General features: G+C 41.2%; 1 protein-coding gene across 1 annotated transcript; it reads left to right on the forward strand.

The window, feature by feature from the left end:
* Positions 1-11,567: 11,567 nt before the first annotated feature.
* On the forward strand, positions 11,568-15,660 carry chrm5a (cholinergic receptor, muscarinic 5a). Its single transcript, XM_077221681.1, has 2 exons — positions 11,568-12,479; positions 14,969-15,660. Exons 1-2 carry the CDS (start codon positions 11,568-11,570, stop codon positions 15,470-15,472), a joined length of 1,416 nt encoding a protein of 471 aa, XP_077077796.1. The 3' UTR covers positions 15,473-15,660.
* Positions 15,661-19,653: the final 3,993 nt, after the last annotated feature.

Here is a 19,653-nt window from a genome sequence, read left to right on the forward strand (position 1 = left end):
AACGTGCTGCGTAACACGAGAATGGACCTCATTGGTTCTAGAGAAGCTCAAACGTGATGCGTAACACGAGAATGAACCTCATTGGTTCTAGAGAAGCTCAAACGTGATGCGTAACACGAGAATGGACCTCATTGGTTCTTGAGAAGCTCAAACGTGCTGTGTAACACGAGAATGGACCTCATTGGTTCTTGAGAAGCTCAAACGTGCTGCGTAACATGAGAATGAACCTCATTGGTTCTTGAGAAGCTCAAACGTGCTGCGTAACACGAGAATGAACCTCATTGGTTCTTGAGAAGCTCAAACGTGCTGCGTAACACGAGAATGGACCTCATTGGTTCTTGAGAAGCTCAAACGTGCTGCGTAACATGAGAATGAACCTCATTGGTTCTTGAGAAGCTCAAACGTGCTGCGTAACACGAGAATGGACCTCATTGGTTCTTGAGAAGCTCAAACGTGCTGCGTAACACGAGAATGGACCTCATTGGTTCTAGAGAAGCTCAAACGTGATGCGTAACACGAGAATGAACCTCATTGGTTCTAGAGAAGCTCAAACGTGATGCGTAACACGAGAATGGACCTCATTGGTTCTTGAGAAGCTCAAACGTGCTGCGTAACACGAGAATGGACCTCATTGGTTCTAGAGAAGCTCAAACGTGATGCGTAACACGAGAATGAACCTCATTGGTTCTAGAGAAGCTCAAACGTGATGCGTAACACGAGAATGGACCTCATTGGTTCTTGAGAAGCTCAAACGTGCTGTGTAACACGAGAATGGACCTTATTGGTTCTTCAGAAGCTCAAACGTGCTGCGTAACAGAAGAATGGACCTCATTCGTTCTTGCTGAAGCTCAAACTGCGTAACACGAGAATGAAGCTCATTGGTTCTCGCTGAAGCTTAAACGTGCTGCGTAACACGAAAATGAACCTCATTGGTTCTTGCTGAAGCTCAATGGTGCTGTGTAACACAAGAATGAACCTCATTGGTTCTTGAGAAGCTCAAACGTGATGCGTAACACGAGAATGGACCTCTTTGGTTCTTGAGAAGCTCAAATGTGCTGCGTAACACGAGAATGAACCTCATTGGTTCTTGCTGAAGCTCAAACGTGCTGCGTAACACGAGAATGGACCTCATTGGTTCTTGAGAAGCTCAAACGTGCTGCGTAACACGTGAATTGACCTCATTGGTTCTTGCTGAAGCTCAAACGTGCTGCGTAACACGAGAATGAACCTCATTGGTTCTTGCTGAAGCTCAAACGTGCTGCGTAACACGAGAATTAACCTCATTGGTTCCTGAGAAGCTCGAACGTGCTGCGTACCACAAGAATGAGCCTCATTGGTTCTTGCTGAAGCTCAAACTGCGTAACAAGAGAAAGAACCTCATTGGTTATTGCTGAAGCTCAAACGTGCTGCGTAACACGAGAATTAACCTCATTGGTTCCTGAGAAGCTCGAACGTGCTGCGTAACACAAAAATGAACCTCATTGGTTCTTGCTGAAGCTCAAACGTGCTGCGTAACACGTGAATGGACCTCATTGGTTCTTGCTGAAGCTCAAACGTGCTGCGTAACACGAGAATTAGCCTCATTGGTTCTTGCTGAAGCTCAAACGTGCTGCGTAACACGAGAATTAACTTCATTGGTTCCTGAGAAGCTCGAACGTCCTGCATAACACAAGAATGAGCCTCATTGGTTCTTGCTGAAGCTCAAACTGCGTAACAAGAGAAAGAACCTCATTGGTTATGGCTGAAGCTCAAACTTGCTGCGTAACACGAGAATGAACCTCATTGGTTCTTGCTGAAGCTCAAACGTGCTGCGTAACACAAGAATGAGCCTCATTGGTTCTTGCTGAAGCTCAAACTGCGTAACACGAGAAAGAACCTCATTGGTTATTGCTGAAGCTCAAACTTGCTGCGTAACACGAGAATGAACCTCATTGGTTCTTGCTGAAGCTCAAACTTGCTGCATAACACGAGAATGAACCTCATTGGTTCTTGCTGAAGCTCAAACGTGCTGCGTAACACGAGAATGAACCTCATTGGTTCCTGAGAACCTCGAACGTGCTGCATAACACGAGAATGAACCTCATTGGTTCCTGAGAAGCTCGAACGTGCTGCGTAACACGAGAATGAACCTCATTGGTTCTTGCTGAAGCTCAAACGTGCTGTGTAACATGAGAATTAACCTCATTGGTTCTTGCTGAAGCTCAAACTGCGTAACAAGAGAAAGAACCTCATTGGTTATTGCTGAAGCTCAAACGTGCTGTGTAACATGAGAATTAACCTCATTGGTTCTTGCTGAAGCTCAAACTGCGTAACAAGAGAAAGAACCTCATTGGTTCTTGCTGAAGCTCAAACTTGCTTCGTAAGACGAGAATAAGCCTCATTGGTTCTTGCTGAAGCTCAAACGTGCTGTGTAACATGAGAATTAACCTCATTGGTTCTTGCTGAAGCTCAAACTGCGTAACAAGAGAAAGAACCTCATTGGTTATTGCTGAAGCTCAAACTTGCTGCTTAACACGAGAATGAACCTCATTGGTTCTTGCTGAAGCTCGAACGTGCTGCGTAACACGAGAATGAACCTCATTGGTTCTTGCTGAAGCTCAAACGTGCTGCTTAACACGAGAATGAACCTCATTGGTTCTTGCTGAAGCTCAAACGTGCTGCGTAACACGAGAATTAACCTCATTGGTTCCTGAGAACCTCGAACGTGCTGCATAACACAAGAATGAGCTTCATTGGTTCTTGCAGAAGCTCAAACGTGCTGCGTAACACGAGAAAGAACCTCATTGGTTCTTGAGAAGCTCGAACGTGCTGCGTAACACGAGAATTAACCTCATTGGTTCTTGCTGAAGCTCAAACGTGCTGCGTAACATGTGAATGAACCTCATTGGTTCTTGCTGAAGCTCGAACGTGCTGCGTAACACGAGAATTAACCTCATTGGTTCTTGAGAAGCTCGAACGTGCTGCATAACATGTGAATGAACCTCATTGGTTCTTGAGAAGCTCGAACGTGCTGCGTAACGTGAATGAACCTCATTGGTTCTTGCTGAACCTCGAACGTGCTGCGTAACATGTGAATGAACCTCATTGGTTCTTGCAGAAACTCAAACTTACTGCGTAACACGAGAATGAACCTCATTGGTTCTTGAGAAGCTCGAACGTGCTGCGTAACACGAGAATTAACCTCATTGGTTCTTGCTGAAGCTCAAACGTGCAGCGTAACACGAGAAAGAACCTCATTGGTTATTGCTGAAGCTCAAACTTGCTGCGTAACACGAGAATGAACCTCATTGGTTCTTGCTGAAGCTCAAACGTGCTGGGTAACACGAGAAAGAACCTCATTGGTTATTGCTGAAGCTCAAACTTGCTGCGTAACACGAGAATGAACCTCATTGGTTCTTGCTGAAGCTCAAACGTGCTGCGTAACACGAGAATGAACCCCATTGGTTCTTGAGAAGCTCAAACTTGCTGCGTAACACGAGAATGAACCTCATTGGTTCTTGCTGAAGCTCAAACGTGCTGCGTAACACGAGAATGAACCTCATTGGTTCTTGAGAAGCTCGAACGTGCTGCGTAACACGAGAATGAACCTCATTGGTTCCTGAGAAGCTCGAACGTGCTGCATAACACAAGAATGAGCCTCATTGGTTCTTGCAGAAGCTCAAACGTGCTGCGTAACATGTGAATGAACCTCATTGGTTCTTGCTGAAGCTCAAACGTGCTGCGTAACACGAGAATGAACCTCATTGGTTCTTGAGAAGCTCAAACTTGCTGCGTAACACGAGAATGAACCTCAGTGGTTCTTGCTGAAGCTCAAACGTGCTGCGTAACACGAGAATGAACCTCATTGGTTCTTGAGAAGCTCGAACGTGCTGCGTAACACGAGAATTAACCTCATTGGTTCCTGAGAAGCTCGAACGTGCTGCGTAACACGAGAATGAACCTCATTGGTTCTTGCTGAAGCTCAAACTTGCTGCGTAACACGAGAATAAGCCTCATTGGTTCTTGCTGAAGCTCAAACGTGCTGCGTAACACGAGAATGAACCTCATTGGTTCCTGAGAAGCTCGAACGTGCTGCGTAACACGAGAATGAACCTCATTGGTTCTTGCTGAAGCTCAAACTGCGTAACAAGAGAAAGAACCTCATTGGTTATTGCTGAAGCTCAAACTTGCTGCGTAACACGAGAATGAACCTCATTGGTTCTTGCTGAAGCTCAAACTTGCTGCGTAACATGAGAATGAACCTCATTGGTTCTTGCTGAAGCTCAAACGTGCTGTTTAACACGAGAACGAACCTCATTGGTTCTTGCAGAAGCTCAAACTTGCTGCGTAACACGAGAATGAACCTCATTGGTTCTTGCTGAAGCTCAAACGTGCTGCGTAACACGAGAATGAACCTCATTGGTTCCTGAGAAGCTCGAATGTGCTGCGTAACACAAGAATGAGCCTCATTGGTTCTTGCTGAAGCTCAAACTGCGTAACACGAGAAAGAACCTCATTAGTTATTGCTGAAGCTCAAACTTGCTGCGTAAGACGAGAATGGACCTCATTGGTTCTTGAGAAGCTTGAACGTGCTGCGTAACACGAGAACGAACCTCATTGGTTCTTGCTGAAGCTCAAACTTGCTGCGTAAGACGAGAATGGACCTCATTGGTTCTTGAGAAGCTTGAACGTGCTGCATAACACGAGAATGAACCTCATTGGTTCTTGCTGAAGCTCAAACGTGCTGCGTAACACAAGAACGAACCTTTTGTTTCTCAATGTTGGCTGAACTTTAAATCGCCACCCTTCATCAGGTTTCCGACAGGAGTGTGTGTGAGAGAGTAACACCCAGGACTGGTGGTGTGTGATGGGGCAAATCTGAATCCAATGGAGCCTCGTCACAGCCGCTAAATACTTAAATGTTAAATACTCTCCTCAACAGACCGGTCTCTCATCCTCGACGGCCCAGGAAGGGGAGCATGGAGGGATTCCCACACTGGCATATGGACTGAGCATATCTATAGACTAAACATGTAATATGCATGTGCACGCCGTCACTGTTTTCACAGATTAGACTTTTTGAAGTTTACATGGAGATGATAATGTTTAAAAACTTGCACCTTGGAACCTATTTCAAAGTTTGCGTTCTCGAGCCACCAAACTGTGTTGTCGTGCAAATGAGCGGCCGGAACACATGAAAAGCTTTCGGTTTTCGGTGTCGTGTTAGCGGCCCCTAAATTAATAACTAATGATCTTTGCAATCGAAGTGAATCAATCAAAACTAACTTTATCTGGTCAATAACTTTATTCTAGAGCTGCTGTAAAGCCTAAACAATCTCTGTTACTATAATTTCCTCTTTTTGTGAGTTGCTTTAAAACAGTTTATATTGTTAAAGCGCTGTATAAATGAAGACTCAGGACCTGGACCCATCCTGACCGAACACTGGTCCTTCCTTCACGATTCCCCGGCACGACGAGGACACCAGATCCCCTGTTAATTTGGACACTTTTCCCCCTTGGACACTTCATTCCCTTTTGGACATTCTTATGTTTTATTTTTGGTTAAATAAAAGCCTCTCTGTGACTCACACCCACTGTGTCTGTCGTTTGTTCCTTCCGCCAAAACTAAAAAACAAGAGGAAATACTGCAGATTTCATTTTTTGCAGTGTGTTGCACATAAATGAGCTAAATGATGAATGGGTCGCTGGATTTTCTGCAGTTTGATGCGTCTGCAGCTTCACCTGAGACTCGAACACAAACTCACCGCTGGAGGAAGTTTGTCAGTCGCAGCAGAACTGCAGGGACATTAGACACGGGTCAGATCACCACACACACACACACACACACACACAGCTGAGGCTCGCTGGAATGTGACGTGAGACAGGAAAACACAGTGAGGACGGAGAGTCTCAGAGGTCATTAGCAGGTCCGACTCAAACGCTGCACTTTCCTCACAGTCAGTGGTCATGGTTCACAGCAGTGTTTATATGGAAGCTTGTTTCTAACACAAAATACAAAAATAAAAGTAATTGCACGTTTTTATCTCAATTCTGATTCTTTTTTTTGCAATTTGCAAGTTTATTTCACAATTCAGAGAAACAAAAGTCAGAAATGCGAGATATAAACTCGCAAACAATATAAACTAATATAAATTCAGAAAACAAAATTGTGAGATAAAGACTCGGGATTGTTAGCAAAAAGGCAGATTTGCGATACATAAACTCAGAATTGCAGATTATAAACTCACAATTTATTTAAACTTGCAATTAGAGGGAAAAAAGTCAGATTGCTGAAGATTAAAAATTGCAATTACCTTTTTTAATTTTTTAAATGGGGGCGTATCATACAATATTCGTATGGGGGGGGGGGGGGGGGTTCTAGATAATCAATAACTCTTAATTAAACTGGATATTGCAATTTGTGATCTAGTTTATTTAAAGACAATCTCTGAGCAGCATAATGATTTATTTGGGCGAATCACCCGATATGATTATTGATTATAAGAATCAATCTGAAAATGCATCAGTTCATATTTAATTAGAGAATGACTCACTTGAATATTTAATCTTTTGTCTAATCCACCCGTGAGTTTAATGCTCAATATAAAACTTCTGAGAATGTCAGTGTTTGTGAGCGACAGTAAGATCAGATCCGTCAATATACAGTCATCATTTATTCATCTGCTTCCTCAGAAATCTGCCCACCACATGCCGCCTTCACGCCAGAAAAACAGGAAAATATCCTTTTATCACTGAGATTCAAAGTGGCTCCAAAAAAAACAAAACAAATCAGGCCGCAAGATCTTTTCTTCATCATGTTGTTTGGATCATCTGGTGTTTTGGGGATTTTTAGAGGCTGTATAAAATCAATGGCATTGACTATCATGCAGCATCATTCTTCTTTTTTATCATTTTGCTCTTTCAGGACTGAGTAATACAGTGAGTCAGTGTGTATTTCCAGCAGGGACGATGTCAATAACATAATGACAGAGTCGAGAGTCATCGGCCGTGTGCCATTATCCTGTTGAAAACACTTGCTATCAAACATCTCAAAGTAAACTCTCAATATCTGTCAGAGATTTGATGAATATGTAATATGTGCTGCACTTTCCTCTCAATAACACAATAAACACACCACAAGAATGAGAAAGCATCAGTTGAGAAAGCGTAGATTCGGATGTTTACAGCAGATTCACCGGCATCATGTCGACATTAAAATCACACTGTTATGCAAGTCTGATTATAAACTATATCTGACTATATAGATCTGACTACGTGAGACTATAGTTTGAATTAATCTCTTTTCTTTGCATGACTGACGTTACAGTGCAGAACCGCTCTTTCTGCATAATCCTGAACATTGTATAAGTATTAGTTTCATGTGCGATTGAACGGAAGAGGCTCTCGGGAGCGTAACGTCTCATGCTTCTGATTATTTACTGTAAAACCAGAACGAGTTCTTGAAAAAGACTTATATCTTATGTCATCAGCTCACAGTGAACGTTCTGTCAAGATTCTCTCAAAGTTATGATCAAACGTTCTTCCAATAACGTCAATAGAACGTTAATTCAAAGTTATCTGGTCTTTAATAATGTTCTCTAAACATTAGCACAAAAACGTCGTTCATGGAACGTTTTTTTTTCTGAAATGTTTTGGCTGGACACATTTTAAATGTAACAACTTGTTTCAGAACGTTTAGAGAACATTCAAAAGTTTGTTCCATTAAAATTCGCATAACCAAGAAGAAACATGTTTAAAACATTAAAAACTGAATGTTTTGGATGGAGATGCACCGATTACAATTTTCTAGGCCGATTCCGATTTCCGATTTTTCATGAGTTTGATTTGCCGAAGAACATAGACATGTTCATTGAACATTTACAAAGAACATTTTTTTAAACAAATTAAATTAAATAAAACTATATAAATTATTACTCCTGGTGGTGTGGGAAATTCACACATATGTAAATGCAGTGTTATGGTATGGAAGAACCATTTTCATTACTTATTTACGAAACTAAAATTCTGTATGAAAACAGGTAATGGCAATAAAATAATATATAAATAGCAAATAAAAATAAAATAAATATAGCCTTGCAGTATAAAGATGTTTCTCAAAACACACACACACATGCACACACAGCCTATTGCAATCACTTGTAGCCTACATCAATGGCAAGTTTTATTTCGCAAACAGTTCTTCTCTCTCTGCCACATGTCCAGCCAAGCTAAACAATCACTTTAATTGAGCGCGAGCAGCGCAGCAGAAATAGACTCTGCGCCGAAACCCCGCTTCACTGCTGCTCACGCGACGCTCCTGCTCGACGCTCGCGCGCTGCTCCTGCTCTCGGTGTGAATGCACTCATTGATAAACATGCACGCCGGGGGAAAAAAGCCCTGCGCTGCTCACGCTTGCGGTGTGAAACCTCCGTAATTCACGAGGTTTCCTACATGTGCGTTCCGTGTGCACGTGTGATGCTGATGTTGCGCGATGTTAATCATGCGGAGCCCGAGTGCATTTGACCGGCAAAAAAAAAAAATCGGAATATGTTAGACGATCATGGCTGATCACGTGAAAATCGGCCGATTCCGATCACCAGCCGATCAATCGGTGCATCTCTAGTTTTGGATGTTCAGGACACATTCAGAAATAACGTTTTTATAATTTAAAGTTAGCTAAATGTATACATGTTTTTGATATCTGAGATCTTCCTTCTCCAGTAAATATACCTTGATTTTAAAAATGTTTTGATATTTGTGTAAGACAGAAACCCTGAGGAAGTGCTTTAGTGCATCGCCGGATACATTGTAACAGTGGTTTTATTCGTGTATCACGTCAGTTCAAAGCAAATGGTTATTAATCCTGTGGATTTCGATTTTTCCATGCATGCGCTCTTGTCTCATGTGTTTGAGGATCAGTGTGCGTCACGTTAAACTCGTCCAGAAGGTCCTCAAGTGTTTGTTTGGTTTGTCTTCAGCGTTTCACTCGGCCTTGGATGATGTTGGCTTTATCATTCAAAAGAAATCACTCCGCTGTTTCCCTGGAAACAAAAAGCCACTGATCCATCATTCGTGTGGCTGTTCACGTGTGTGCGCTTCATCTGAGCATGTGTTCCTGCTGTACATGTACAGTACAGATGATATTTAACTGAGACAGTTTATTGCTCCTCAGTCATTTTTAATCGAAACATTTTACGTTTTTAAAAATATATATATTTTTATTTAATCGGAATGCTACGAAACTTGTTGAAGGTTTTTGCACTTGCTGTGTGAACACACAAAAAAATCCTGTACATGATTCGAAAAGGTTAAATGGTCCTGAACACAATATTCACACTTGTTCTGCTCGCGGTCAGGAGTGACGAAGGAGAAATGAATGAGACGAAGTTCCTCTAGTGGAAGCGTTTGGAACTGCAGCCGAACAACATCTCACTGAACGCTCTCTTACTGAGATATCAGCTCACATTCACAACACAACTTGTGTAGATTTATGGCTTTGATTTTCTTGCAGTTTTAGAGTAAAACGTGTTTTCATATAAAAATTGAAAACAGTATTTTTGTGCATTTTTCATAATAATACACCTACAATTCTGTAACTTAAAAAAAAAATTCACTTGGCAATAATCTGCCAAGCGTTGTGTTTGAAAAGAGATCAATCTTCATTCTGTTGCTCTGCATTCAAGATTTACCATAATTCTATGGTCTATGGTCAGGTCTATGCATAAATTGTTATAACTAATGCGTAAATATAATGTAGTACCATAAAATCCCTTGATTTCCTGCAGTGGTTCAGGTGGAGTTTTGCTGGTTATGGTGGTTTGGTTACAGCTGTTAGATGCTGTATTTACTGCTAAATGATGTTCTTCCTCAGTGTTTCTGTCTTGTTTTCCTGCACAAATATCTAAACATTCTTAAATCATGATGTGTCTTCAGACTTCAGATCTCTATGAGGTTTTATTAGGAACTGCTTCAGTCTTAAATCTCACTTCTACCGTCTGGAGACGCCACACACACACACACACACACACACACACACACACACACACACACACACACACACACACACACACACACACACACACACACACACACACACACACACACACACACACACACACACACACACACACCATCAGCTGTGATCAATGAACCATCAGACATTAGATATGCTTGTTTCAAATGGGATTTCAATGGAATGATATAATGAGCTATATTAATTAGCTCAATGTTTAATCTTAGAAGCTCTCAACATCTATTTTATTGGATAATTATGATGATATTCTATGATTTATGAACTAAATTAATGAATCTTCAAATACTGTAATAAACTTCTTTAAAAACATTTCGGTTGATTCAAGCACTTTTAGAGAATTCAGTTACTTTTAGATGTACATGAAGGTTTCTAACAAACACAATCTCTTGATATCATATTCAGATATTGTTTCTGACAATTTTCTAAAAAATACATGATAGTTTCCAAGGAGTTGTTTTAGTATCATTTTTATACTATTATAGTTTTTATTCATATTTTGAATTAGCATTTATTTTTATATATTTAGTTTTCATTTTACTTTCAACTTAATTCTTTGTATTTTTATGGGGTTTTGACATTTTTTTGTTTTTTATTTATTTTAATGTATTTACAGTTAGATATTTTAGTGCTTTGCAGGTTTTTTTTTCATCTAGTATTTTATTTTATTTCCATTAACAGAAATACTTTATAGTTTTGGTTAAGGATAATAACCCTGGATTAAAGGCATAGACTATTTAGGTTTATTTTATTTTTATTCCATTTTCAGTTTTAGTTTTTAATTTATTTCCAGTTAGAGATTTTAGTGCAACATTTCTAATTTATGTTTACTTTAAGTTTTTTTTATCTAATGTTTTGTTTTGTTTTGTTTCAGCTTTATTTCAATTAAAGTTTTCAGTTTTTATTTATTTCCAGTTAGAAATTGTAATGCAACATTTTTTATTTCATTTAGTAATTTATTTTTATAAATAATATTTATTTATTTCTTTATTTTAGCTGTATTTCACTTAACAAAAATGTTTTGTTTTAATAATGATAATATAACCCTGGACCAAATGTACATTCCATTTATTTTATTTTTTATTTTTATTTTATTTTCAGTTTTATTTTTTAATTTGCTTCCAGCTCGATATTTTATTGCTACAACTTGAACAAATTTTAATTGCAACATTCCAAATGTGTTTTTCATGCAATATTTATATATATTTTTTCAGGTGCAAGTCAATTAACAAAAACATTAAGACTATTTGGGTTTATTTTATTTTTTATTCAGTTTCAGTTTTTATTTATGTCCAGTTAGACAATTTAGTAAGACATTTCTAATTTTTGTTTAGTTTAACTTGTTTTATCTTATATTTTCTTTTATTTCAGCTGTATTTCACTTATCAAAAATCTTTTCAGTAGTTTAAGTTAACGATAATAGCCTTATATTAAACATCCCCAGACAGCAACATAGTGTCATCCCAGATCCGGCCCACACCTGGATGTACACTTCTCATCTGAAGTCACTTTTCGGTTTGTGTTTGTGCAGGAGATGGACGTGCCGAACCACGTGTGAATGAAGAACCGAGCCGCTGCGATCATCATGAACATCAGCGCTAACGTCTCAGATGTCCTGTTCACACACAGTCTATGGGAAGTGGTGACGATTGCTAGCGTCTCTGCCGTGGTGAGCCTCGTGACCATCATCGGGAACGTTCTAGTGATGCTGTCCTTCAAGGTGAACAGCCAGTTGAAGACGGTCAACAACTATTACCTGCTTAGCCTAGCCTTCGCGGACCTCATCATCGGCGTGTTCTCCATGAACCTGTACACCTCATATATCCTCATGGGCTACTGGGCTCTCGGAAGCCTAGCCTGTGATTTATGGCTAGCGTTGGATTATGTGGCTAGTAACGCCTCTGTGATGAACCTACTGGTTATTAGCTTCGATCGCTACTTCTCTATAACCAGGCCGCTGACGTATCGAGCCAAACGCACGCCCAAGCGAGCGGCCATTATGATCGGATTAGCTTGGCTCGTGTCTTTCGTTCTCTGGGCGCCACCGATCCTCTGTTGGCAGTATTTTGTGGGAAAACGTACGGTTCCTGAACGACAGTGTCAGATCCAGTTCTTCTCCGAGCCTGTGATAACTTTCGGGACGGCGATAGCCGCTTTTTATTTTCCTGTATCCGTCATGACTATCCTATACTGTCGGATATATAAGGAAACTGAGAGACGCACTAAAGATCTCGCCGAGCTTCAAGGCGTAAACTCTTCGCCGAACTCCAGCGCCGAGACTCAAACCGTCCGCTCGTGTTTCGGCTGCAAGCATACGAGTGAAAGCATTCAAAACTCGACTCCTAAACCGGCGGAGTTCAACAGCTACGCTTCCTCCGAGGACGAGGAGCGATCGACGTCTCCCGGCGTCTTCCAGGCGTGCAAACGCAAAGCCGACGAGCAGAACTACTTCAGAACGAGTCCTACCCTGGTGAAGAAAAATATGCTAAGTATACTTGCAGCTAGAATAATTCAGTACACTTCAAGTGTGTTCATGATTATTCAAAGGTGCATTGTGTAATATTTAGGAGGATCTGTTGAGAGAATTGCAATATCATATGCATAACTATGTTTTCAGTGGTGTATAAAGACCTTACATAATGAAGCGTTATGTTTTTATTACCACAGAATGAGCCATTTCTGTCTACACACACCGCGGGTCCGCTAACATCGACATGTTTCTACTGTGGCCCTGAACGCGCTTCGTCACTATGTTGTTCTTCATGTAAAGAAGCTGCTAAAGTCAGCGAATAAAGCACTGACACAATGATGAACAACTCACAATAATATTCGCAATAACATTGTTTTATTGAATAATCAAGTTAACCTAATTTCTTAATTTATCTTTGTAAAGAAACCTCATTCTTTAACTGGCTACTCTCTGCTGTCTCAGACGACGACATCACTTCCTGTCGGCCACCGTAACTTCTGTTTGGTGCAATTCACAACCTCACCACTAGATGTTACATACTGCACCTATAACTTGAAGTGTGCTATTTTGGGACAACTAATTTTGTACAATGTATATTTTAGTTGTTCTGTAATTAAATTGTAGTAAAGCATAACTTTAAGTGTATTTAGTGTACTTTTGTGTGCTAAATTGGAACAAAGTCAAGTATACTTAGTATATGCCTGTGTCGGGACTAATTACATGCTTGATTAGAGATATTAAAGTGTACTTTATATGTGTTAATAGTACATTACAAATTCATTGCGAGTGTCTTTGAAACATACAAGCCATATACCATAAGTGTATTATATTTGAGTAAAAAGTATATGCTCAGTAATACCTTTGGCTTATTCCAAATACTACAAATTGCACACTGTCTTCAATAGCAAATGCACATTAATAAACAAATAATACTTAGCTATACTTTGTACAATATACTATTGTATACTATAACATTTTCAGCACACAGTTAAAAATATACCTAAAATATATTTTTCAAATAAATAGATTTATATATATTTTTTCAATATATAAATAAATAAAGTGCAAATAAATACACTTTTCAATAATTTTTAGAAAATATATTAAAGTACAATTATTTTAAAGTGTGTTAAAAGTTGTATTGTGAAAATAGGTAAAAGCATGATGCTAATATACTATTAATATACACTCACCTAAAGGATTATTAGGAACACCATACTAATACTGTGTCTGACCCCCTTTCGCCTTCAGAACTGCCTTAATTCTACGTGGCATTGATTCAACAAGGTGCTGAAAGCATTCTTTAGAAATGTTGGCCCATATTGATAGGATAGCATCTTGCAGTTGATGGAGATTTGTGGGATGCACATCCAGGGCACGAAGCTCCCGTTCCACCACATCCCAAAGATTCTCTATTGGGTTGAGATCTGGGGACTGTGGGGGCCATTTTAGTACAGTGAACTCATTGTCATGTTCAAGAAACCAATCTGAAATGATTCGAGCTTTGTGACATGGTGCATTATCCTGCAGAGGATGGGTACATGGCCATAAAGGGATGGACATGGTCAGAAACAATGCTCAGGTAGCCTGTGGCATTTAAACGATGCCCAATTGGCACTAAGGGGCCTAAAGTGTGCCGAGAAAACATCCCCCACACCATTACACCACCACCACCAGCCTGCACAGTGGTAACAAGGCATGATGGATCCATGTTCTCATTCTGTTTACGCCAAATTCTGACTCTACCATCTGAATGTCTCAACAGAAATCGAGACTCATCAGACCAGGCAGCATTTTTCCAGTCTTCAACTGTCCAATTTTGGTGAGCTCTTGCAAATTATAGCCTCTTTTTCCTATTTGTAGTGGAGATGAGTGGTACCCGGTGGGGTCTTCTGCTGTTGTAGACCATCCGCCTCAAGGTTGTGTGTGTTGTGGCTTCACAAATGCTTTGCTGCATACCTCGGTTGTAACGAGTGGTTATTTCAGTCAAAGTTGCTCTTCTATCAGCTTGAATCAGTTGGCCCATTCTCCTCTGACCTCTAGCATCAACAAGGCATTTTCGCCCACAGGACTGTCGCATACTGGATGTTTTTCCCTTTTCACACCATTCTTTGTAAACCCTAGAAATGGTTGTGCGTGAAAATCCCAGTAACTGAGCAGATTGTGAAATACTCAAACCGGCCCGTCTGGCACCAACAACCATGCCACGCTCAAAATTGCTTAAATCACCTTTCTTTCCCATTCTGACATTCAGTTTGGAGTTCAGGAGATTGTCTTGACCAGGACCACACCCCTAAATGCATTGAAGCAACTGCCGTGTGATTGATTGATTAGATAATCGCATTAATGAGAAATTGAACAGGTGTTCCTAATTATCCTTTAGGTGAGTGTATTTAAAGATAGTAAAAAAAAGTGTTAGTATATTTGCAATGTACTATTGAAAAAGGGAATATATTTAAAATACAATAAAGTATACTTTTTTTTACTAGGGTACACGGACCAAGAAGTGCGTCTCCTACAAGTTCAAACCAACCGTTCCACTAAAGAACACCAACGGAGACGCAAAACCCTCGTCATTCTCATCCGCCGAATCCGTGAACGCCCCGTCCTCCTCGTCTTCCTCCAAACCCATCGACGGCACGCTAAAAAGCCAGATCACCAAGAGGAAGAGGATGGTGCTGATCAAAGAGAAGAAGGCGGCGCAGACTCTGAGTGCCATCTTGCTGGCCTTCATCCTCACCTGGACGCCGTATAACATCATGGTTCTGGTGTCCACCTTCTGCTCCGACTGCATCCCGCTCTCGCTCTGGCATCTGGGATACTGGCTGTGTTACGTCAACAGCACCGTCAACCCCATGTGTTACGCACTCTGCAACAAAACCTTCCAGAAGACCTTCCGCATGTTGCTTCTGTGCCAGTGGAGGAAGAAGCGTGAGGAGGAGAAGCTGTACTGGTGCGGGCAGAACCCGGCGGCGGGCGGCAGACTCGCCTGAGACTCGCCTGAGACTCGCCCGAGACCCGCCTGAGACCCGCCTGAGACTCACCTGAGACCTTCGGCAGATTCACCTGAGACACGCCTGAGACCCGCCTGAGACTCGCTGAGACCTTCGGCAGACTCGCCTAAGACTCGCCTGAGACCTTTAGCAGACCCATCTGAAACTCGCCTGAGACCCGCCTGAGACCCACCTGAGACTCGCTGAGACTCGCGTGAGACCTTTACTCGCCACCTGAGACTCGCCTGAGACTCGCCTGAGACCTTTAGCAGACCCATCTGAGACTCGCCTGAAAACCGCCTGAGACCAGCCTGAGACTCGCCTGAGACCCGCCTGAGACCCGCCTGAGACTCACCTGAGACTCGCCTGAGACCTTTGGCAGACTCCCCTAAGACTCGCCTGAGACCTTTAGCAGACCCGCCTGAGACTCACCTGAGACTCACCTGAGACTCGCCTGAAACCCGCCTGAGACCTTCAGCAGACTCGCCTAATGCCGGGCGTACACCAAAGGATTTTCACAGTCCCAGACTAAAGACCGGCAGTCTTTAGGAATCTTGCTGGAGTCTCAGCGCGCTCCCGTCGTCTCGATCGTTAAATGTGAGGTGATGATCTGCAGTCGGCGACCCGATTTATGCCAGTCTTTCTCTAGCCTTTCATATCAAACATGTTTGATATTATCGCAAGTCTTTAGTCTGAGACTAAAAACTGTGAAACCAAGTCTTTAGATGTGAGCTGATAATAGTATAAAGTCTTTTCTAAATCTTTTCAAAGTCTTTAGGTGTACAGCAAGCATAAGACTTGCCTAAGACTCGCCTGTTACCTTTAGCAGATCCGCCTGAAACCTGCAGCAGACCCACCTGAGACTCGCCTGAGACCCGCCTGAGACTAACCTGAGACCTTCAGCAGACTCTCCTAAGACTCGCCTGAGACTCACCTGAGACTTGCCTGAGACCTTCGGCAGACTCTCCTAAGACTCGCCAGAGATTCGCCTGAGACCTTTAGCAGACCCGTTTGAGACTCGCCTGAGTCCAAGTCTGCCCAAGTCTGTCATATATGCTACATAAAATTATAATGAGAACATTATGGTGGGACTTTTGTTCTCGTAATCATGGTCTCAAAAATTATATACAAATTTGGATTTAGATTTATTTGCCAATATATCGGTTATCGGCTTTCAAATATAAAGAATTATTGTTATCGGTATTGGCCAAAAATTTTATATCGGTGCATCCCTAAAAATTGTGAAATATTATTCCAATGTAAAACATCTCGGTTACATATGTAACCCTTGTTCCCTGAAGGAGGGACTGACGAATGGGGTCTCGCCCGAGAGCCAATCACCTTCGAGTTGCAAAAAACAAGCTAATAGTATGCAAAGTACCTCGGTATGTGGAATTTCCATCACAAGCCCCGCCCCACTGTGTGTGTATATAAGGAGCAGCGCATGCATACTCGCATTCACGCATTCTTCGCTGAGGAGAAGTTCAGCAGTACAGTCGTTGTGGCAAGGGGACGTAACGTAACTCAGGGTACGAGGGTTACATAAGTAACCGAGACGTTCCCTTTTAGTCAATCACGTTCTACGTTATGTCAGAACGTCTGACGAATGGGGAAATATCCAAATGCAACAATGGCGGTGTTCCAGTGCCTGGCGCAAGCCACAGCTCCCTAACCCAGGGCTAAAATTAACGCCAGAGTTACCAAGATACACTGGGTAGCAAATTCCATCAGGAAAATGCAAGTACGCTGCCTACCCATAGGGAGGACTGAATTTACACACATGAACTGCCTTAGCAGAATACATATGGAAGATCTCTGAGGTAACCCAGCCAGAGGGTGGAATATATTTAACCTCAGAGAGGCAAGAGTGGTCTTGTCAAGGGAAAGACACATGCTACCGGAGGAGACATACCGTGGAAATACACACGTGGGATTGCCCAGCAGGGGAATCGCAACACATGGAGGCACCTAGTCCAACACAAGGGCAACTGGGCAGCACACAGGTGTAGACATCAACAGTGCTGGAGGAACCCAGGGTTCAGAACTCTGGAACTCACCTGAGGAAATCAACACATGCATCCAGTCCGTGAGTGGAATGGCGCAGCAAGCGAATGACACCAAGCAGGTCCTACTTACTGGCTACTTGAAGAGCGTTTAAGGGAGGACACAGGCTCTACATGCATGCAAATGTATTGAAAGGTAACTTTGAAATTGGCCTAAAATGCAATAAGACAATTGTGTCCAAATTTGGCTTTTTCAACAAAGGTTTCACCATAGCATGTTTGCAGAAAGATGAAACCCAGAAAGAAGGCTCTTATTTATAATTGCCAGAATCCTTTCCCCAACACTATCAAGTACCAATTTAAAAAATTTTGTAGGAACAATATCAAGAGCAGAGGTAGTGGGCTTAAGCTTAGGAATTGAATCCATTAAACCCAACAAAGTAATCGGCTCAAATGAATTAAAAAACCTAGTGGGAATCAAAAGATCTACAGGGTCATCAGTACAAGGAATAATCCATCTATTTTATCCTCAAAAAATCTTAAAAAGTCTTTACACAAAATAAATAGTGCCATTTGGATTAAAAACAGAATTCAAGATATTAAATAAAGTCCTGGGACTATTTGTGCTTTTGGAAATTATCTCAGAAAAGTAGTCAGATTTGGCAGCTTTAACTGCTTTTTGATATATAATTAAAGTATCTAGTATGATTTACCACATTCTAGCACGATTTACCTTGATTTACCATGTTTCTAGCATGATTTTCCATGATTTACCGCTTTCTAGTATGATTTACTATGATTGTAACATTGTTTTTACCATAGTTTATCATGATTTACCATGTTATATTTACCACTCGCTCCGAAGCGACAGCATGAATGCGAGTATGCATGCGCTGCTCCTTATACACACACACAGCTGGGCGGGGCTTGCGATGCAAATTCCTCAGACCGAGGTACTTTGCATACCATTGGCTCGTTTTTTTACATCTCGAAGGTGATTGGCTCTCGGCGAGACCCCATTCGTCAGACGTTCTGACGTAACGTAGACCGTGACTGACTGAAAGGGAACAGCTGTTTTTTGTCAATAAGTGTAATTTATTCCTGTGATCAAAGCTGTATTTTCTGCATCATTACTCCAGTCTTCAGTCTCACATGATCATTCAGAAATAATTTTACATTGTTTTACATCCTAATAATATTTCACTGTTTTTACTGTATTTTTGATCAAACAAATGCAGCCTTTGTGAGCAGAAGAGACTCTTTCAGAAAGATTAGCAAAACTTTTGACCGGTAGTTTAGTTTACCTCAAATATAAACTGACCCCCAAAAGTCTCAAATGTACCATAACACTGTCCCATGGGTCTCTAAGTCTCCTGTAAATCTATACCATGTTTGCATAGGGAATGATTGAGTTAAAGGGAAAGATCGCCGATTGTCAGCCAGTTTTGTGTCGTAAGTGTATGTAAATGAATGATGTGATGTAAATGATCTGACCTGAACCTGATCTCTCAGTGTATTTCTCAGCATAAAGGATGAATTAAAGCTCCAGGAATCGGACATCTGTATTTCCGTGCTCCCAAAATCAAAAGTTTTTGGGAAAATGCAACTCGTTTTTTACAGACAAGTTCCATTAAAATCCCATCTTTCCAGTCAAATTCCTCCTTTAATATTTTCACAAGTGTTTTTGTGTGAACTTTTCCTTTAACTCTGCCCTAACTCTTGAGTTCATCTGCAAAGCAGATGTGTGTAATCTTCGGGTGTTGTGATGCTTTCACAACATTGATCCTTTATGGAAATAAACCTCATTATCAAATATGAGGGATGATAGAGATCCAGTTGTAAGAATATGATGATAGAGATTGAGTGTCACGAGTGCAGAACAAACACACCATCATGTTTTTGCTCAGTGATGATTTTATTCATGTTTTGTTTGTCAGTCTTAATAAGGGCTAATGTTGTACTTGATGTCGATTGTACCCTCTTTAAAAGCCTTACCGTACCGTTATAAGAACGACAGAAGGAAACTCAGAAACAGCTTCATTTCTCCTGATTTCATCCCAGTGGATCTGGATGTTTCCCGCTGGCGTGTTGATGAAGCTGTCTGAGTTTCAAGAAACAACCCGGTTAATGACAGTGTGTGATTTGGAAAATTGGTTTAAATGTGCCGTAAACAACTCA

The sequence above is a fragment of the Siphateles boraxobius genome, unplaced genomic scaffold (assembly GCF_051911475.1).
Source record: "Siphateles boraxobius isolate OS27281-9 unplaced genomic scaffold, OSU_SipBor_1 85, whole genome shotgun sequence".
Lineage (NCBI taxonomy): Eukaryota > Metazoa > Chordata > Actinopteri > Cypriniformes > Leuciscidae > Siphateles > Siphateles boraxobius.